We start from the raw sequence: 23,323 nt of genomic DNA, 5'->3' as shown, positions 1-23,323 counted from the left end.
GTTTTTGAGCTCTTTTGGGTACAGATCAAATAGTGGTTTTGCATGATTTTATAGCCCTTTCATCATGATTCCAAATTGTTCTATAGAATGGTTGAAATCAGTTTACAACATCAGCAAGAGTGCATTAGTGTCTTCTTTTTTTTCCCACATCCCCTCTAACATTTGTGATTTTCCCTTTCTCTCCCATTAGCCAATCTAAAAGGTATGAGGTAATACCTCACAACTGTTTTAATTTACATTTCTCTAATTAATAGTGAGTTAGAACATTTTTAAAATATAGTTATAGATGGTTTTGAATATTTCATCTGAAAACTGTTCATATCTTTTGATCATTTAACAATTGGGAAATGACTTATTTTTATAAATTTCTCTCAATTCTGTATATGCTTGAGAAATTAGATCTTTATCAAAATAACTGCTTAAAAATTTTTTTCATAGTTTCTGTGGCTAATTGTATTTCTCTCCATCCCATTTCCCTCCTTTATTGTTTTATTCTTCTCCTTTCACCTTGTCCCTACTCAAAAGTGTTTTATTTCTGACTACTCTTCCCAATCTGCCCTCCTTTCTATCATACTCATCTCTTATTGCCTTCCCCTATTACTTTTTTGTAGGTAAGATAGATTTCTATACCCTATTGAGCATGTATGTTATTCTGTTTTTGAACCAATTCTAATGAGATAAAGTTCACTAACCTTACCATTTTTTAGAATACAGTGATGGAATTAGGGAGAGAGGAGATTGAGATTCTTGCCAAGAATCGTAAAAATACACCTGCACTATTAAACAAAATATGGCAATAAAACATTTCAAAATTTAGAAACTGAATTTGTTGTCATTTTTTGAATATCATTTTGCAGAATAGAATCTCTAGATTTTAATAGTACTTTATATCTTTTGGGATAGTCGGAGTAATTGATCTTTGTCCTTCATTCTTGAAGGAGACCATGATATCAGGGAGTTGATGCCATAACAAGCACATGAATTGGATTTGAGTGAGGGGAGTGCTAAGTCACCAGCCTCACTTTCTCCTCCTGGGTCCAGCAGTCAAATATGAATCAGGATGACTGGAGATGGTTCTGGATGCAGGACAAACAGGGTTTAGTGACATGCCCAAGGTCACACAGCTAGTCAGGTGTATGAGGCTGGTTTTGAACTCCCATCCTCCTGACTCCAAGACCAGTGCTCTATCTACTGTACCACCTAGCTGCCCCAGTCAAAAGTAAAGAATTTAATAGGATGAGGTCTCTGTGAGGATTTAAGAGGCTTGTGTGTCACTAAATACCTCCATGACATTATCCATACAATTTTACATCTTTTAATTTGTCTTCTCATCCCTCAAATGAAAGGTTTGGATTAGGAAATCTTCAAAAGTATTTTCCAGGTATGACATTAGAAGATTCTGTTCTTTCCTTAGAATTGAATTGGAATCAACCTCTCTAAGAAACTGACTTCAGTTTTTAGTAGATATTTAAGAGCAATTAGGTACATCAGAGATGCAAGTATGTAGGTATGATACAAATATGTAGTGGTTAAAAAAGAGAGAGAAGACAAATATATTACATGAATTTATTTCTAATAGAACACATATATATATATATATTGTATAAAGATAAAATTTACTAGCAGAAGTTTTTTTGGTCACTTTTCAATGACTTTATGTTGAACCTTCTATCTTAATACAAATTATCTCTTTTAGCATATAATTCAGTTTTTGGACTTTCCACATCAAGTTCTATTATTATTGCCATAGAAGTCATATCAAATAGAGTCATGTGAAGAGTAGATTTCATTCACTAGTTCATAGGAACTAAATTATTTGTATTATTTAATAATCTTTTTTTTTATTTCTTAGTGCTCTGTCCTGCCAATGAATTACGATTAGATTCCACGGGTGTCATTTTAAGTCCTGGCTACCCTGATAGCTATCCAAATCTCCAGATGTGTGCATGGAGCATTTCAGTGGAAAAAGGCTATAATATCAGCATGTTTGTAGAATTCTTCCAGACAGAAAAGGAATTTGATGTTCTTCAAGTGTATGATGGTAAGAGTTGGCCTTTACTTAAAGTCATAATTTTTTCACTTTTATCTTCAATAATCAAAAAAATTCACTGAATTGTGACGTTAAAAGTAGTAAAGGAAATTTTAGGGAAGTATTAAATGGAATGTGAATATAGCTAATAGATAATTGCTTCATTATGTCATGTTTGTATTTAAGCTGTTTTTAAAATACAGTGTTGTGTAATACATAGTTTCATGAGAAAAATAGATTGACTCTGGACTACAAACTTTGAAACAAAAGTTAAATGAATTTAACTTAATTGTAAATTTGGAATAGAATGTTTTAAAAGTAATTTTTAAAAGCACTAAGCATGTTAGTGTTTCTGAAATATTCAAAAGAAATTTTATGTCTATATATAAATTCTTGCTTTGTTTTGTGTTTTTCCTACATGAAGGACCAAATATTCAAAGCCCAGTGCTTATTTCACTCAGTGGGGATTACTCCTCTGCCCTTAATATATCCAGTAATGGACATGAAGTTTTCCTGCAATGGTCAGCAGATCATGGCAATAATAAAAAGGGATTCAGGATAAGATATATAGGTATGGATTTGCATGTTATTTGTTTCTCTTATTTAGGGTAGAGATCCTATGTATGCATTTCATTAAAAAGTCTTCTGAAAAAATGATTGATATCCTGTGATTGCTTCAAACTAAAATGTCACCTATTTATATTTAGATAGCAAGTAAGTCAGAAGGACTGTTTTCTGGAATTACATGTACCAAGGTCCATGACACCTATTTGTAATAGAGGGATACTCAATAAGACTGAGGATATACTATCTTCCTGTCTCTTATTGGGGCAGCAAGATCTGATTTGTTCACTTTTATGCCCATCTCAATGTGTAATGAAATTTTTTGTAGTTTTTGAAAAGTTTAACATACAATGTTAACTTTTTTCCAAATTCTTTTGTAAGTCAGGGAGAGTTCTTATTTTCATAGTTCATTCAGAACAACCTTGTACCCCTGAGGGAACCTTGCAAGATTAAATGAGATCTTGTAGTCCTGTGTCAAGATTGCCTAAAAAGTATAGGTTTTGACTTGTAATATATTACTAATTATATCTCAACTTCCCTAAGGGCAGAGACCAAATTTTATACATCTTGTGTATTCTCCCTGCTCTTAATTGTGTTGAGCATAAAAAGAAAATGTATTAGATGCAAACTTAATGATGGATATGGTACATACACACAAGAAAAAAAGTAGTTTAAATATTAGTAATGATAATCATTCTATTTTAAAATTTCAAATGGAAAATAATCTATATTTCATTAGGTTCCCAATATATTTTTCAACTATTTTGCTCACTTGTGAATTATTTGTGCTATTAAATCTTCCATGATTTTAACAGTTAGGATAAAAATGAAAATAACATCCTTTATCTGTTATCTATATCTATAAATTTAATTCATGAATTTAAAATCTAAAAGCACTTTTTAAGAACTTATTATTTGTCAGGCATTGTGCCAAGTATGCAAAGAAATGTGTATATTTGAACTTGTATTTATGTAAATATACAAGGAGCTCAGTTCCTTCAAGGTCTTATGGGAGACTCTGACTGCTCTCCTGGCCTGTGCTCTGGCCTGTGCTCTGGTCTGTGGATGACTACAAGCACACCCCTCTGCCCTGGGGCTATGAGGAAGGTTCCTGCTTTGTGGCAATGGGGGAAACCCTGACTGAAGGGTCTGAATATGATCAAAGCATAAGAGTCCTGTCCCAGGACCAGAGGAGAGACCTTGATAGTCTCCCCCTACCCCCTTACCTTCCGTGGGCTGAGCACTCTGAGGGCAGCTGCTGGACAGCTCTGAAGGCATACTTCCATTTCCTGGCATCATCTTAGTGCAATTTAAACAGTTCAATAGCTTAATACTTTTTGTTATTATTTTTTAAATTGAAAAACACTAAGTATGAGCTATTTCATGTACTAGGAAAAATAGGAAAAAATTAAATGTGGAAGGGGAACTCACCACGCATGTCATTTTTTAAAAAGTCAATTAAAAATTATATTTTAAACACCTGTCATATACCCAACATTTTTCTTGGTTTTGAAAATACAATTATAATGAAAGGAATATTTCCTTTGTGAAAGGAGCCTACATTTCAATGAGGGAGACATATATATATATATATATATATATATATATATATATATATATTCAGCATACACACAAAATGAAAAAGTATATATGGAAAGTAATGAAATACAGGATAGTTTGGAAGGAACATTAAAACTTGCAGGATCCAGGAATGTATATAACACATTTAACACACTCATTCCAAAGCTGTGCTTGTTTCTGTTTTCCTTTGAACTTCCTCTGTGTACTTCTTAAAATGCTCCCTTTATTATCTGTTGGTTTTTTTCATTGTCACACTATCATTACCTCCCTTGTCTCCAATTCTTTCCAATAATATATGATTTTTATGAACTTTAAATAAAGCAATTAGGCATTATGTAATATATCTCACAAAGAATTTGTGAATATATAGAAAATATTAAGATGGTGTCACTTTTTTATCTTTTTTTATTCACTATCGCAATTTTAATTTATGCACTTTTAAGTATCAAAAACAGCTCGTAAAGACCCAACAGTGTTTTTTTTAAATAGCCAAAAAAGTATAGTTCAACAAAATGCCTGTCCTTCCTTTCTACTGTTAAGAAAGTAGAGGTTTAAATTTCTTTAACCTGGAACCAAGACAGCTTTTTCAGTGAATCTGAGTTTTAGTAATATGACACTTTTCTTTTTATTTCTGTAGTTGTATGCCATTATATACACACTATTCTATTACTCCTACTTTGCATCAGTTCTTTAAAATCAATATTTGTTTTGTATCGGTTCTTTAAAATCTTCCAATATTTTCATTTATTCCATGAATTTATCTTTTGTTATTGGATAATAATACATTAATATTATAATTTCTTTTCCCTTAATCAATTTGTGAACACCTACTTTGCTTCCATTTATTTTACTGCCACAAAAAATATTGTTATGAATATTTTATTATCTATAGAAGCTTTTTTCTTTGTTATCAACTTCCTTTGGATTTAATCAGTAGCAGAATAGTTATGTGAAAGTATCTGAATAATCTAGTAGCAATTTCACTAGTGAATGATGATGATGATGATGCAATTGTTTTTTATCTTAGCAAAGAAATTATAGGAATAAGAACAATTTTTTTATTATGACCAAGTTGAAATTAAACCAGGGATATAAGGTAATGCAATAATAGAAAAATAATTTTCCCTGACTTTTAACATTATTCTAGAAATACTAACTATTATAGTAATGCAAGGAAAGAATTAGCAGTATGAACCCTGGCAAAGAAGAGACAGATGTCCCTATGTACAGATGACTTGATGGTATATTTCGAAAATACTGTAAAATCAATTTAAAAACTAAACGAGATGGTGAAAGGTAAAATATCAGAATATCAAAAATATACAAAAATTGTCAACATTTATATGTGGTAAAGCACAAATCAGGAGAAAATGAAATAAAAATCCCTTAATATTAACTTCAAAATACATAAACTATCTTGGAGCTAACTTACCAAGATACACTTAGGATTTATATACATACCTATCTATAAAATGTGTTTTTCCCCTCTTAGAGGATTTGTTTTATTTTTATTCATTCAGTTATCTATTTTAATGTTAATAGAAATCAATAAACAAATATTTCAATATATAAAAATGAGTCCTGTATAAGAAACTAGATTTCTCTTAGAGTGTTGTAAATAAATCCATGGGGCAGTGAGGAGAAAGAGAGATTAAAAACAAAGTACAATTTTTTCTCTTTCTATCCATTTTTAATATAAAATGGTCTATGTCAAAACAAAGAAAGACAATTGGAGAGATATCTGTTGTTCATGATTGAGCCAAGTCAATATAGTTAAAATGATAATATTATTTAAACTAACTTACAGATTCAGTGATATTTACCAATTCAATTGATGAGGGGAGACTTTGTATAATCTGACAAAAATAAAAACAAAACTCATTTAGAAGAACAAAAGTCTTGAATCTCAAGAGAAATAGTGGGGCAAAAAAAGAGGATGGAATGAAACATATAACATGATATTGTCAAATATTAATTTATACTATCTTACAATAGTCAAAATATTGATAGATTAAAATATAGTAAAGTAGATAACTAAGAAAGGCAAGATAAAGAAGACCCAGAGGCAACTGAAATCAGTAGTTCAGTTTCTTTGTTAACCTAGTATCAAAAATATTATGGGAACAAATCCTTATTTTCCCAAATGGGCTGGAAGAAACTGCAAGTTGAAAAAAAAAAATTTAAATCACTTTTTATACCTATTCCACAATATTCTCCAAAGGGATATAAAACTTCAATATGAAACATTAAAAGAAAAAGAAAACTAAAGAAAGTACCTTTCACAATTATGCTTAAGGGAAGAATTCATAATTTAAAAAGTAGTTAGGGCTGACCATAGAAGACAAAACAAGTAATTTTGATTCAAAGCCAGTAAGTTTTTGCACAGACAAAAGTAATGTAATTTGAATAAGAAGAGAAAATATCGATTTGAAAAATATTTGCTTGAAAATCTTTTATAAAATTTTACTGTCCAACAATGACTTAAATAGAGAACCATGATCTAATAGGTAAGTATTTAATTATATGGGGCAAAAGAACATTTCCAATATTATTTTTGGAAAAGTTCTTGGTTCTTCTTATCAGTACAGTTTTCAAAAGACAATTTTTAAAGATCTGTAATGGAAAATGACATCCATTTCCAGAGAAAGAAATATCTGAACAGATTAAAGGATATTATTTTCACCTTTTAACATTTGTTTTTTGCTTTTTCCTTCTTGTGGTTTTTCCCTTTTTGTTCTTATTATTCCATAACTAAGATAGAAATATGTGTAATGCTACTGTACATTTATAATCTGTATCAGATTACTTGTTATCCTCGGGTAGGAGGAAGGGAGGAAGGAAGCTTTACAAAAATGAATTTTGAGAGGAGCAGCTAGGTGGCACAGTGGATAGAGCACCTGTCCTGGAGTCAGGAAGACCTGAGTTCAAATCCAGACTCAGATACTTAATAATTACCTAGCTGTGTAACCTTGGACAAGTCACTTACCCCCATTGCCTTGCCCCCCCAAAATGATTGTTGAAAATTACTATAATGGCTTGGCCACTATTTTGGGAGACATGGTTTTCAATTCAGTTTATTTATATTATACAAATGGCAATTACAAAACTTGCTTTGCTTAAGAGTTTGTGTATCTTAAATCATGGATTTCAAGCTGAAAGGGACTTAAGATGTCATTGGTTCCAAACCCTTCATTTTTCATATGAAGAAGCTGGGGATCAGAAATATTAAATAGCTTTTCCAAGATAACAGGTTATTAAATATCCAAGAAAAGATTTGAACTCATATTCCTAACTCCATGTCTAATACTCTGTACACTTAATTATGCTGCCTTTCAGAGTTTCAGGTGAAAAAAAAACAAACTACATAGCTATCTATGTACCAAAAAGATTTTAAAAGACAAGGTAAAATGTTAAGCAAATTATCTTAATTTTCAGTGATCATTTTTTCAGATATCTATTGATTTCCCCCTTTTAGTTTTTTAAGAAATATTTTTTCTTTCTCATTTGTAAACATGGATAAAATATTTGGGATTCTCAGAATTTCTCATCCCGCAAACTGTGTTTGTGCCAGGAAGCAATTCTTTTGAGGAGTATTTTCACAAAAGCGTACAGAATTTGACTAACAGATTACATTGCCATATAGTTTATCATTTAGACTTAGTTTGTGGCTATATAAATAAAAAGTCAATGCAGCTTAGTGATTTCAAACATCAGATGGAATTCTGTGTCGGAGAATGAGACACCATACTTTTGTCAGATAGTTAACCATTCAAGAGAACCTTGAATAGAAATGATTTTTAAGAATCTATTTTCTCTTTTTATAAAGTATTCTTAAGGCTTAAGAGGATCTTGACACATTTAGTATACTCTACTTTTTTTTTAAAGGCAGTTCATGATTCACACAATCCTAATACTATCTATATATTTCATATGTTAGTGAAGAATGCCTCATTCTCTTCAGATGAGCAGCTCAGCCTCTGAGCCTGAATCATCTAGAAAGTGTACACAAGTGAAACAGCCACTTGACATTATCTTTTGGCATTTCAGATGATCAGAATGAAAAAAATCTTTATTCTGAGAAGCTTTTATTGTTGTTTTATTGTTTGTATTTTAATATCATTAGAATGAATGTGACAGAATGGACATTTTTTAGTCAAACATCACTGAGATTTTGTAGTATTCTGCCTCTGTTTCATTAAGGGGAAATTTTGTATATGACATAGCATAGTATGAATGCCACTTGACGAGTATAAACAAAAATTTGTCATGTTTTATATCTTGCTGGAATGTTGCAACTAAAATGATAGTAGATATTATCCAATAAAATATTTAATAGTTCTTTGAGTGTAGTATTTCAAATACATTATTCAGTGAAACTAAGTGTATTAAATAGCAACAACAATAAAAAGTTGAAAGCCCGGTGATAGTGTGTCATTAAGAAAATAAGATTTAAAACAAAAAAAGAATATAAAGCAAGATGAATTTCAGGCAAACAATTCAGATAAATGAACATTTCCTTATCAAATCATATCATAGTCATTGTTCCTTAATGTATAGAGACACAGTAATATGGAATTTTTCATTTTATGCAAGTAATTAATTAGGAATATTTTTTTCTTTTGGTTAGCTCTCTACTGTAGCACTCCAGAATCTCCCCCTCATGGATACATCATCAGCCAGACAGGTGGTCAACTTAATAGTGTTGTTCGATGGGCATGCGATCGAGGATTCAGGCTTGTTGGGAAAAGCAGTGCTGTGTGTAGAAAGTCTCCATATGGATATCATGCATGGGATGCACCTGTTCCAGCCTGTCAAGGTAGAGTATATTGTGTCAAAATGGAATAACCCTATTAGGAATACTGTTTTATTTTCAAAATGTCATTGGTTTACTTGTCTACGCTTTTTTGAGATTGTATATGCTTTTATTTAGATCCTATTCCTTTGAAAGAAATGATTATTTTAGATAAGAATTTAAATTGCAATTTCACTAGAAGTTGCTAGAAGAACAAATTGAAATCATAATTTTTTTTTGCCATTTACATTAGTTATACTCTTAAAGTTCTAGAAATTTTCTAGAAATTGCATACCAATACATTTATTATCTCAGGATTTATTTGCCAGAAACCTCTTGAATCAGATTTGAAATATCAACAAGATTTAGGGGACTTTACTGAAACAGGACCTTGAAAAGTTATATAGTTGCTTTAGTTTGAGGACATGGTCATGTCCAAAAAAAAAAGAATAGTTGATTAAAAAGTAAAAAATAATTCAATCACTGATAATTTTATTTTCATAAAGTCAAACAAGTGACAAGACTTATTTTTTTTTGTTAAATTCATTTGTAGCTTTGACAAGGCATGGTGTACTTTTTTAAGTTCTGAAGTAAGGATGTAGAAATACTGAATACCGAAATTAAAATAATGATGTTTTTGACCTTCTATGACCTGAAATATTAAACTGTAAATATGTAAACATGTAAATATGTTGGGTTGCTACAGGATCATTTTAATTTTAGAAAAAAATTTGGAATAGAGTTCCAAGTCAATCATGCCAGAATACAAAATCATAGAATTACAGGGTCGAAAGATTTACATATTAGAATTCAACACATATCTAAAGAAGAGTCTCGTCCACAAGAACAAAAACGTGGTCATCAACTTTTGGCTAAAGAATCTCAATGAGGAGTGCTTCCTAGAAAGTAAATTTCACTTTTGAAGAGATTAATAATTATTTTCATTATATTAATCCAAAATTTTATGCTTAAATTTCCACCTATTGCTCTTAGATCTATTCTTTGGGGCAGTGCAGAATTAGTCTGTTTCCACATGACATTCATCATATTTTGAAGAAGAATATTTTCCAGAATAACATACCCATTTCCTTCACCATAATTCTCATATAACATTAAGAAGGGAAATATTGATCAACAAAAACTATGGAAGCACTCTTCCTTGGTTAGGTTGTAATCTCAGGAGTTCATTTAAAATGAATAGACCTTGAGGAAATACTCTGAATGAAATGACCTACTCTCCTTAGGAGTAAAATTAACTAAGATAATTAAATAAGACCTTAAATTCTTTGATGAGTAATATAAAGACGACTATGTAGGAGATTTTTTCCAGATCTTTGAGATAATTGTTCTGCTAATTTGGTATTAGTCACCTTTTGGAGTGATTTGTTGTTTATAACTTCCATGAGTTGTAATAATTTTAATAACAAGAAAACCCAGTTCCTAACCGTAGACAGGTCATATTTTTAGTCACCTTATGTGTATATCTATAGGGATATCTTTCCACCTACTTAAATTCATACACATCTCTAGAGGACAAAAGTCATAGGACTCCCTCACTTGTTCACTATTCAACTGTAATACATTCCAACATAAAGTTTATATTTCTTAAAAGTTTTAATCATTATACACTAAAGTCCAATGTCAGTTTCTCAAAGAATCACAAACTTACAGAGATGAAAAGGAATTTAGAGGTCATTTAGTTTAGCCTAAACCTTCTACACCAAATAGTCACCCAAATTTTGGTCAAATATCTCTATGGAGAAAGAATTCATTATATCCTCTGGGTCCTATTTCACTTTTTTGATAACAAGAATTATTCCGAAATTTTTCCTTGCCTCATTGCAATTTCTACCCATTATCCCTATTTCTTTTTTTTTTTTTTGGAAACAAGCAGACTAAACCCTTCACTTGATATCCTTTCAACTTCTTTAATGGAATTTTTATATTTCTCTTAAATATTTTCTTATCAGACCAATCCTGTTCTTTTCCTTTAATGAATTTTCTTATGACCTTAATTTAAATCCTTCTACCAATGCTGTTCCCTTTCTTTGGATGTTTTCCAAATTCTCAATCTACATTTTAAATATAGATTCCCTAATTGAAGACAATATTTCACATGTGTGTGTGTGAGTATATATGGATATATTTTTTAAAAGATTGAACTTCTATCTAGACATATGTCTCTCATCTTATATTTTGGAACACTATTTTTTTAAATAAACAAGTATTTCAGATTTTATCAGTGTAACTAGTTTTAACCTCTATCTTGGTTTTTGATCAGGCCCAATACAATTTAAGACTTTTTTTAACCATTTTATTTTGTCTTTTTTAGGTAGTAGAAGGAAATGTAGTCACTATGTGAAGTTAGTTCTAGAATTGTAGAAGGAACATTTTGGTTTTTTTGATATTATCAGGATTATTTATATTTAGAGAAAAAAGCTTGATTGGGATAGAAAATGATAATTGGAAAAATGACTGGGAAGTGCTTAGTTCAAATTTCATCTTTTGGGACTTGGGGAGGGGATCGCTAACCTGCTGGGCTTTATTTCTTTCTTCTGTAAATTAGGGATAATAATATTTGGAATTACTATTTTCTAGATTTATTATTATAAGGAAAGCACATTATAAAAACTAAAATATTACTTAAGAGGAAAAACTTCAATAAGTCTAGTTCTCCCCAACTTTCTTTTATATGATTTTTGTCAAAACTTGTCCAGGTTTTCCAAACAGAAGATTATAGAGATTTTTTAAAAGCTCAATATTAATAAAATATTAAATCATTGCTTATTACATCCTTTACAATTGACTTATTTTGATTTTTTTTTCATTCCCAGTTTAACTCACATAGATCAGAATATTCCATTGTTATTAAAGTACACATTGCAGAGAACGGATGGTTCTCTTTTTATTTTCCCTTAGTGTCCTGGGAATAATTTTTTGTAATATTTGTTGGAGGTACTTTTATTTCAAGATACATTAGTTTCTCAAGATGAATAAGATTCCAAAATAATTTCCTTGGTAAAAATTGAAATATATACATTCTGAACTGAATGCTCTGCATAGGAAAAAAAAAACTGAGATCTGAAATAAATGTTAAGATGACAACATGACATTCTCTCTCTCAATTTCTCTCTCTCCTCTCTCCTCTCTCTCTCTCTCTCTCTCTCTCTCTCTCTCTCTCTCTCTCTCTCTCTCTCTCTCCCCCCTCTTATTAGAATTTCCAGAGGCCACATAAAAATATTGTGCTGTTTCAACAGAATTCAAGGATCATTTTCCCTTTACAGTACCATTTTAGGGTTCTATAATTAGATAGCAAGAATAATTACATGCTTAATTATTCAAAATTGGATAAATAATTTAAGTCATTACATTGCTTTTGCACAGTCTACAAAGTCCAAAATCATGAATGGATCAACAGTGATAGGAATCCTCCTATTCTGTTTTTGTCAGTGTTATGTTGATTTCATTAATGCATTTCCTCCTTCCAAAGTCCTTTTACTTTAGAGCAATGAATCTTGAACTTGACAAATGTCAAGTTTATTAGAAATGTTAAAATAACAGTATTCGATTTATTGAAGGAAACTTTAAACAGAATGTACATTTTTCTACCCAGTCTTATCTTTTAATATTGCTTCCTTATAATAACAAATATATAGAGATGGTACTATCAGTAGATGTCTTCTGTTTACTTTTGTCTTCAGTTTATTTGTGACCAAGTCTAATAAGAGCATTATGAAAACAGTCAATAATTTGAGTATATTTTAAATGATAATAATAACAGGATGTAACCAGATACTATAAAAGCACATTATTCAATTCAATTAAATAGACATTTATTAAGAGTAAGGTATTGGGAAGACAATTAATCATTTATAATAGCAACTTCTGTATATCAAGCACTGTATCAAGCACTTTGGACAAATATTAACTCATTTGATCAACACATTAATCCTGTGTGGAAAGTGTTATTATTATCCTCATTTTACAATTGAAGAAACTGAAGCTATCAGAGTTTAAGTTATTTGCCCCAGGGTCATACAGTTAATAAATATCCTAGACCAGGTGTTCCTGACTCCAGGTCTAGATCTTTCTCCACTCTACTATCAGCTGCTTTTGGATAGATGCTGAGTACTACAGGCCAAAATAAAGGCTCAACCCAAAATATACATTGAGTATATTTTATTAACATTTGGGAATACTAAAATGTGAGCTATAGAATTAAGATAGAGATTGAACCTATGATTTATTTTGCTTAGGAAATTCCCACATGAGGAAACTCTCTACCAATGGTCCTTAGCAACTTGTCTGCAATTTATGGTATTAGAGAAGTAGTAGAACAATGAGAAGTTAAATGGTTAGTCCAGAATCACCTAGCTATTTTGTTAGTTATTGAACTTGAACTTAAGTCTTCTAGGATAAGACCAAGTCATCCATTTTCTCATGCTGTCTCTTTGTGAACCTTATTTTAGAGATTTCTTCAGTATAAAATTCCAGAGTAGGGACAGTGAGCCAAAAATAGAAACTTGTCTCTTGAGTCCAGTTCCCAGGATTTAGCCAAATCTATGTAAATTGAAACACATGGACATTTTCAAGATGTCTATGTAGGATTGATCATTTTTTGTGAGCTTCACACCTCTTTGAGGTTTGTCTACATTTTTATTAGAAGCCAATGTACTTGTCCTAGAATTAACTAAGTTAGGACATATCATCATGACTGCCATTTAGATTGGTCCTATATTTCATGGATTTATTCAATTAATTCTTGGGATAAAGAAGTTGCTCCTGGAAGAGAAATATAATTATTTAAAATAGTTTGGTCTCACCAGCAATATGTTAAAGACTATGGTAAAATTCCTGTTGATGGGATTATGACATACTTTGGATAGATAACTTATGCATGTTGTCCGGATTATTAAAAGATTGATTCCAGATACATATATGCTTATATTAATATATTTGGGATAATGTCTTTAGTATACCACAAGTGTCTTTTAATATATTGTCGTATTTGCAGAAATAAAACCCATCTTTTTTAATAGCTATTTTCTACTATATTGTCAGATGATAGCAAGTATTGGATATAGAATTTAAAACGATTATCATGGGCAATGGAGGAATGAATGGCCGGTGTGAAACTATAAAACAAAAGATGTCATTAAGGAAATGCATGATTAGAAGAAAAAATAGTTAAAGTGAGAAAGAACAGGCAAATATCTATAGTGCTCTACTATTAACCTCATGATAATTTAAGAAATTGAGGAAAGCTTCTAACATTTTTGAGTAGACCCTCTGACTAATATCTGGGAATCAGCAAAAGTCTTACAGTATTCACAGTAATGGATTGGTTGTTATCTGCATCATTAAAGGGAACATATAAATTAATGAAATGCATATTCATTGAGTATATATTTAAATTTTTTTGGGTGGGGAAGAATATGCTTTTCAAGACCATTAGCAATTGGAGGTCTGGACCAACACAAAAACTTAACAGCATCAAGTACATTGTGGGCCTGAGTGCACAGCACTGGGAGAAAAATTCAAGAATTATGTTCACTGGAAAATTGTTAGTATTCTCCCCAAGTCACTAGAGAACTATCCTTTATGGTGAACATGGTCCAATGTACTCTCAGTTAAATCTACTTGGACAGAAAATATTTAATTAGTAAAGGTGATGAAAGTAATCACTGATCTATTTGAGCAGTTCCCTTCTCAAAATGATGAGATTGCAGGGTCTTTGCTTTACTACCACTGAAAAACATTTGTCCTGGAAAGTGATCATACTCACAGAAGGAGAATGAACTTCTGTTACCTGCAAACAATAATTCATGAAATATAATTTCATCAGGTTGATAAAAATTCAATTTGATTAATGATTTTATTAATTATTACCCTACCCTTATCCCCGAATCCCACATATAAACAAGCCAAAGGAACTTAACTGGATAGAGAAGCATAAAAAGGGTTGGCAATCTTTGTTCCTCTTCCCTTTCTTTCCATAATAAATCTATGTTATTTTCCCCTAAATTCCTGTATAGGAAAATTCCATTTTTTCCACAGAAGTTCTGGTGTCTCTACACAAGATATTTAGGAACTAAAGGGAAAACTATATAAAAAATTAAGAGATAAAACAGCAGGAATCAAGATATTTTATCTAGAAAATAAAAGTTACATAATGTACCTTTGAAAAACACTTATATTTGGAATTTAAAGAAATCTTTTTCTTCATTTTTAGCATGTTAAAGGACTTGATAAAATCTCAGATACATTTCTATATCTTTTTTATAAACCAATAGGCTTTTCTCACAACAGACACATTTGGTAGCATTTCTGGTTTATGCTCTTTTCAGCAATTTCTTGTGGGATTCCTAAAGCACCAACAAATGGTGGAATACTCACAACAGATTACTTGGTGGGGACCCGTGTTACCTATTTCTGCAATGATGGCTACAGACTCTCATCTAAAGAACTTACCACTGCAGTCTGTCAGTCTGATGGAACATGGAGCAATCATAATAAAACACCTCGCTGTGTGGGTAAGTAGAATTTTCATAATTTGTATCTTTATATTTCCAAAAAAGTCAACTTTCAAATCCCATCCACTACTGAGATTACTGTTAAAATGAATTTATGATAGTGGAATTATTCACAGTTGATCCTACTACTGTTGGCATCAATATACTGAGCAAATGAGAAGCATCTTTTTTTAAAAAGCATATTTCAAAGTTTCTAGACAAAAATATGTTAATAAAAGATTACATTACAATAATATCTTCATTATATTTATATATCAGTCAATCTACAAGTATATGATGAATGCACACAAGCAAATCATAATCAGAATGGGAAGAAACTCTGGTCTAGCCCCTGAGACCTGTGCATAAATATCTTCAAAAACTTCTTAGGAATAAGTCATATACTCCCAGCTGGAAAAATTCTAGCAATGAGGAAAAATATCATAAGGCAGTGAATTCTGTTTTGGGACAACTCCATTTGGGGCAAGTTCTTATACTGAGTTAAGTTCTCCTTCCCTTTTGAAATTATAGAATCTTATTCAACTCTTATTCCTAACTCTGCCCTCTGGAGACCCATATGAACTAAATAATTGCTCCTTGAGGTGAGACCTTCAGATATATATCATGTACTATATTTGTTATCTTCTCCACATTAAATAGTTCTACTCTTTCAGTTCTTCTTTGCAGAAATTTTGAATATAAATACTAACATAGAATTGATTGTCCCAACTACTTCTCATTGCTAGAAATGAAATAACAGGAAAAATTAAAAAATATATTGTGTGAAATATAAAATAAATGAATTTTAGAATAGATGTTTAACAATGTGGTGACCCTGGTTTGGAGACTGTTAATCAGATAAGACCTTCTCACCATCTTCTACATATGCTTTGGATTGCCAGTCTCCCTTTGATGATACAGGATTTAGAATTGAATATAATATTCCAGATTAAATGAAATTATCATTTGAAAAACAATATATTCAAATATATCCATCTCTGTTCAGAAACTAATTACATGACCATTGCATTGTCTATAATACTGTGTCCTCTTCCTTCTCCTTGCTTCTGACTAAAATTTGAGATTATCCATTTATTCATATTGAACTGGGAAAAGGAATGAGATTTGTATATAACATCATATTTTATTTATTCATCCCTATATTATTCATAACAATATTTCTTATTTATATTCACTTTAAGGTTTATAAAGTACTTTCCTCACAATAACTCTCACAAATAGATTATGTGTTAAAAACTGATTGCTGTATATTCATTAAAAAATAATTCTAAATTGTTTCACACTTTAAATAGGTATCTATTCTCACTATCATTTACATTAAGATAAATAAATACTGCAATAGACTAAACTTATACACAACCTTTTCAAGAAAGAGGTCATATTCTCAGTCCTGCATCCATGATACTTACTAATAAAGTAGTTTTCAACACTACTTTAAAGAAAACAGTTTCATATATTCCCAGGTAAAAATTCAAATGCTATATTAAATTTAGTTTACCTACTTGAAAAATATGACAAGATAACTGAAATAGTTCAATTTTTGATATGATTTAAGGATAGTAAAAGAAATTATTATAATAAAAACTATTGCATTGATCATTTGATCCCTTTTCAAATTAAATATCATCACAGAGAAGGGTAAATATCATGGTGATGAGCTTTATGAACAAGCCATATGAAGTTAATGAGGAGGTTCAGCTTATAGAAGAAATCATTTGAATATAAGGAATATGACAGTTATCTTCAAATATTTGAAAGGTGGATAGAAGGAAGAGAAATTAAATGTATTCTATTTGGCCCTATTGGCCAAGGTAGTAGTCACAATGGATAGAATTCACAAAGAAATAAATTTAGACTTGATGTCAGACACAGCTTTCTAACAGCCTCCATCTAAACTTTCTATGAACGCTATCAGAGTTGGTAAATTTCCCTTTACCCAAATCTTTCAGGTACAAGTTGAATGATCAGATATACTCTGATTAGAAGGATCTTGTTCAGGATCAGTTTGGTCTAAGTGACCTCTGAGATCTCTTCCATCTCAAAGCTCTATAATTCATTGATGAAGCACAAAATAAATGTTCAATAAATATTTCTCTAACAAATAAAAGATTGAATTAATTAAGACTGTGGTTTTTATTCATATAGTTGTTACTTGTCCAAGTATTAATTCCTTCTCATTGGAACATGGAAGGTGGCGAATTGTGAATGGCTCCCATTATGAGTATAAAACTAAAGTAGTTTTTAGCTGTGACCCTGGTTATCATGGATTAGGCCCAGCATCTATTGAATGTCTTGCTAATGGGACTTGGAGCTGGAGAAATGAAAGACCATACTGTCAAAGTGAGTATTTATTTCTCTAGTTTTTATTTTTTTCCTACTGAATGATTTTCATATGAAAATACCAGATGATTGAAATGCTAATTTAATAACTTATCTTTTCTTTCCCACAACACTCAAGTGAAATATCAATTTGTACTATCAAGTATAGGTGCTAGACCTGTGATAATCATGATGATGATGGTGATGATGGTGATTAAATGTATTTATTATTTATCTGTTGTTATTTGGACCTGTAAGTATGGGAATTTGCTGATGCCATTACTTTCACTGATATATATCACTAAGTTATCTCTAAATTATAGTCTCAGACTGTTACCTTGGGCATTGGGAAGTTAAATGACTTATCCATGGACATTCAACTAACATGTATTGGAGGAAGAACTTGAACATAAATCCTCCTGATACTAACAGCAGATCTCTTGTGTATCATATTATTATGTCTGTAGTAATGATGATGATAAATGAAAAATCATAAAACTGTGCATTAAAGAAATTTGACTTCCTTTTATGCAAAATTTTGTGTTATTTTCTTTCCATGATAACACCATGGATTAGCTGAAATAGCTATCATCATGCCTATTTGTACAAACATGACAACTTAGGTATTTAGTGTTTAAGTATTTTTTCAAGTTTTCAATACTGATTAAGGATAATATGAGAATAAGTCAAAGGTTATATGATACATAAGCCAGTGACCTATGCACTAGACAGTCCAAGTGGCTAGAATGTGACAGAATTTGATTTCAGAATTATATGGGCTATGGATTCATTGCCCAGTATTTCAGATCTAATGTTCCAGAGACTACTGAAAATAGATGAGGGTTTTACTTCATTATATGTAGCATGTAACAAGAAAGTTATAATAACAAATATAGCCAGATCTCAATTATTTTTATGACAAAAGAAAACTAACCATTTGCCCTGGCAAGTAAACAAATCATTCCCTAAAAGATGAAAATATTAAAAACCATATAATAACTTTTGAAATCTACTATTGCACTATCACCAAAGTTTAATGACTCTCAAAAACAATTTTCCTTAAAAGTATGAGATAGATAAAATCATAAATATTGATTTCCAATGAAGTCTTGCACTTGGAGTAATTATTTAGAAACTAGAAGAGGCAATATTAGAGTTTATGAAGCTGCTTACTGAAATGCTTAAAGCAGACTGATGAAAAAACAAAATGCATTTGAAAATAACCTGAGTCATTTTCACTTTTCAACCAATTGCACTATTGAGCTTCCATGTTATTACATAGTTTATTTCAGCTTGAGTTTTCTGTTTAGGTGAATATACACATTCTTTAGAATGCCATCAGTACCACTTTATATGGGATTCTCAAAGTAGTTCAGTAAAAAGCTTTGTATTTTAGGAGGTCAAAATGTCTAAAAGCCCTTTCCAAGAAATCTATAAATGTTTCTCTGCGATAAATAGAGCATGGGCATCTTCATTCTATAATTTAGATAACTAATGAACCTAGAAGTAATGCAGATTTATGATGGTTGCACAATTATCAAAGGGTCATGTATAAGAAAATAGTTAATGAAAGCTTTTTGTTGATGACTAAATTTTAATATTCAGAAGTTTCTGATTTAATTTTCATATTTTGTCCAGCAGGTCATGATTCTTTTTGGTGTCCAGAGTTATAAGAATATGGATAATTTGCACATTAAATAAGTGGTTATTACATGTATGAGATAAACATATAACAATATTAATATATTATTAAATCATATTCACTAGGTCCTGGACATAGTCATCCCAGATTTTCTTCTTCTAATTGTGCTCTCTAGCCTCTTAGAATATTTCTCATTCAACAAGTAAATTTTACCAGGGCATTTCAACATATTAGTCCCTTGGTACTGATGATCTAAATAATAGCACATATCTCCCCCAAGAAGGATTTTTCAAGAAATAAGTTGTTGGCAAGACTTGCTCCATTTTCTTCTGTAAATCTGCAAAGCCATTTCTGTCATGTATCACAATCATAATTTGAAGGAGTAAATTATACTCCAAATTGATGATTTTGCTTTTATAAAACTATTTGTAGAATATTAATTTCTAAAATTATGTAACTTTTTTATTTTTGTAAGTTATTTCTTGTGGAGAACTTCCTACACCTCCAAATGGAAATAAGATTGGAACTCAAATTTCATATGGATCAACAGCTATCTTTACCTGTGATTCAGGGTACATGCTTGTAGGCTCTACTGTAAGAGAATGCCTTTCTTCTGGACTCTGGAGTGGAACTGAAACCAGATGCTTAGGTACATACTTTAATTACTCTTTTTAATTCAGATGTCTCTATTTGTTATAAAACTTGGAAGCAAGAAAAAATTTTAATTTCTCTTTAAAATACCAACAGTGTTACATTCATTATGCATTATGATATAGGTTAACAGTACTCTAGAAACTATTTGGTAAAATATTTAATAAAAATATCCTTGGTTGCTTTATGAACAAGATTAAGAAGGGTAGGATAGATTGTTGTACATTTAGATGAATTCAGAAGTGTCTTCATGATCCTATATATTGAGAATTCATTAATAAGTTGGTATTAATTTGGAGGGAAGCTTCTAGTGACCATTTTGCTCGATATTTTTAATAGTGGGTAAGGAGCGAAAGAGTACACACACACACACACACACACATATCTTATATAGGCATAACATTATAATAATTCATATAGTGTCTACCTTGTGCCAGACATCATGATAAATACTATACAAATATCATCTCATTAGTGCCATACAACAGCTCTGCAAAGTAAGTGTTGTTATTATTCCCTCTAGCTCCTTCTTCCAAAAAAGAAAAAAAAAATTAAACTGCATTTATTTTAGTATAAGGTGTATATATACTTCTTCGTGTGCATATTGTTTCTTACTCCTGATAGGATGTAATCTTCCTGAAAGCAGGGACTATTTCATCTATATCTTTTATGAAAGCTTTAAAAGTTTGAGGTGACAGATTTCTTGTACCTGTACCAGAGCACTATATTAGGGAATGAAATAGAGTAGGCATTGAGCTCAAACAAAGTGTTTCATTGTGACTGTCAAATAGTTGGAATATTTGAATTTTCCACAAACAAAACTAACTGTCCCTGGAAAAACAGTAGTCAATAATAGCAATATCTACATCTGGAGGGGAGCATAAACTAAACACAACTAGGAGAGGCAGTCTTTGGACTCTCCAAGCACCCTGATTCTTAGAGTAAAGAAGAGAACTACAAAGGAACTTCATAAGGAATTCAGAAAAGAAACCATGACATACCTTCCTTATAATCAGGAGTTACGAGATATCTCTTTGACTAATATTTATCTAAACTTGAAAACATTTTTCAACGGACAATAGACACTCATATGACAGTTTATCTCTGATTTTATGTATCTCAGATTTTTTCCAAGTTTTTGGTACCAATTATTTTAATTATACAATTTCACCACATATCTCCCTCATAGAAGATAAATAATAATAAATAAATAAGCTGTCTGATGATTGATGATAAGTGTTCTCATTGAGACTCATGTCTGACAGTATTAGAAAATCACCCCCATTTCCCTAGGATAGCTCTAGAACCCTAAGAAGAAAAGTAGACTAAGAAAAAAAGACTCTGGGGAATCAGCTCTTCAATTCATGTAGTAGCTGGCAAAGCTAGACCAATGGGGGTAATATATATATATATATATATATATATATATATATATATAACAAAGACTAATGATGGAGAATCTTCAGAGTATGGAAGCAAGATCTTGAGGGGCATTGAGATTATAGAGAGCTGTATTTAACATATAATACACATAGGGGCATCTAGGTGTCACAGTGGATAGAGCACCAGCCCTGGAGTCAGGAGGACCTGAGTTCAAATTTGGCCTCAGACACTTAATAATTACCTAGTTGTGTGACCTTAGATAAGTCACTTAACCCTATTGCCTTGCCTCCCAAAACATATAATATGCATATATAGAGATGCATGTGCTTATCCACATATGAACATACATACATATTGTGGATATATCTATGTGCTAAAAGAAGCAGGGATGGAAAAGAGAAGACATGAGAATGAATTAGACTTCCTTTGGGTTCTAGAAGAGAAAAATAATCAAGAGTTGGAAATATCAAAAAATAGTCTATCTAAAGGTAGAATGAACTATATCAAGAAAAAGTATGTACTCTATTACCAGAGGTCCTCAAACAGAGATTGGATGAACAATATTCTTTGTTGGTCTGAAGGAAATTTTTATTGAGATAAGAGCTGAGAAGCTGACCTCTGATACCTTTTCTAACTCTGAGATTCTGTGAATTTTTGATTCTGTGATTTAAATCAAAAGATCCTAACTTAAATTCTTACCTGATATATGTCAGTGAGAATGTCCCTGAAGTTTCCTGAATTTTAGGTTTCTTATCTATAAAATGAAGATAATAATTCCATTATCTATCTCACTAGGATGTAGAGGGGAAGAGGCTTTGTATAGTATAAAACACAATCCATATTAGCTAGTATTATTATTGTAAAGTAAGAAAATCCAGGGTGCCCCAAAAGTCTTCAAAAACAATTTTAAACTGATCTAAGATTTTAGGATAATCTTTGTGGCAAATAGCACAAAACAGAGAAAAACTTAAAGTTTAGTTAATTAACTAGTAATATTTATGAGAAATTTATATTAACCTCAGTTTCTTAATCTGTTAAATGAGAGATGGGACTAAGTGATTGCTTGGTTACTTTCTAATTCTCTACATTCTATGATCTTAGGGTAACATTTTCATGATGACTAGAACCTTTGGAAAAATTTATTGAAAGTTAGAATAATGTCTAAATGTATGATTGGATTAACTGATCATATTATTAACCAACTTATTATTGAGTATTAATGTTCAATGAATACATTATTCCTCTAGCATTTTGATTCATTTCATGCTATGTTTTGTTCTTTGTCACTCTGAATTGTGTGACTTTATGATGTGATTTGGTTTTGAAATAAAAATAGAAGTCCAATTGATGCTATGAATGTAACTGAATGAGGAAGGAGAGTTAATATATATAAATATCTTTCTTTTAAGAAACTTCTTAAAATTTCCAGAATTGTAATTTCTGTATTATTATTATTATTATTATAATTAGTTACTTTTATTCTTGAATGATCTGCAATTTCTTTGGACTGAACATTCCTTTTTGCAAACTCTCTTTACATTAGAAGGTATCATTAACTTGCTAGAGTTAAAAAAAATTAACCTTTTATTGTGATCATGATGAGATTCCTCAAATATAGATAAATCAGCATTTGAATAAGAGATCTTTTACTGAAACCCTATCACACTTGTTACTTTCTATCTTAGGAACTTGGTCAGAAGCACCACTAGCAAGAAAAAATTAAATTACATGCTACAAAGAGGCATGAGAATAAGACTATAGCAGAAAATTTATTTCTGTTTAATTATATATATATATATATATGTATTTTTTTAATTTTTAGAATCAAT

The 23,323-nt window shown here is 30.9% G+C and overlaps 1 protein-coding gene across 1 annotated transcript in view; it reads left to right on the top strand.

Annotated features, from left to right (window-relative positions):
- The window catches only part of CSMD3 (CUB and Sushi multiple domains 3), a 639,662-nt gene that overhangs the window by 410,912 nt on the left and 205,427 nt on the right, over nucleotides 1-23,323 (top strand). The window contains exons 34-39 of the mRNA XM_074202120.1: nucleotides 1,853-2,041; nucleotides 2,454-2,600; nucleotides 8,802-8,990; nucleotides 15,314-15,499; nucleotides 17,645-17,839; nucleotides 19,936-20,109. Of these exons, the coding sequence (XP_074058221.1) occupies nucleotides 1,853-2,041; nucleotides 2,454-2,600; nucleotides 8,802-8,990; nucleotides 15,314-15,499; nucleotides 17,645-17,839; nucleotides 19,936-20,109 (1,080 nt within the window). The remainder of the gene's footprint in view (nucleotides 1-1,852; nucleotides 2,042-2,453; nucleotides 2,601-8,801; nucleotides 8,991-15,313; nucleotides 15,500-17,644; nucleotides 17,840-19,935; nucleotides 20,110-23,323) is intronic.

The sequence above is a fragment of the Macrotis lagotis genome, chromosome X (assembly GCF_037893015.1).
Source record: "Macrotis lagotis isolate mMagLag1 chromosome X, bilby.v1.9.chrom.fasta, whole genome shotgun sequence".
In the NCBI taxonomy this organism is placed as follows: domain Eukaryota; kingdom Metazoa; phylum Chordata; class Mammalia; order Peramelemorphia; family Peramelidae; genus Macrotis; species Macrotis lagotis.
This window is presented reverse-complemented; position numbering and strand designations above follow the sequence as displayed.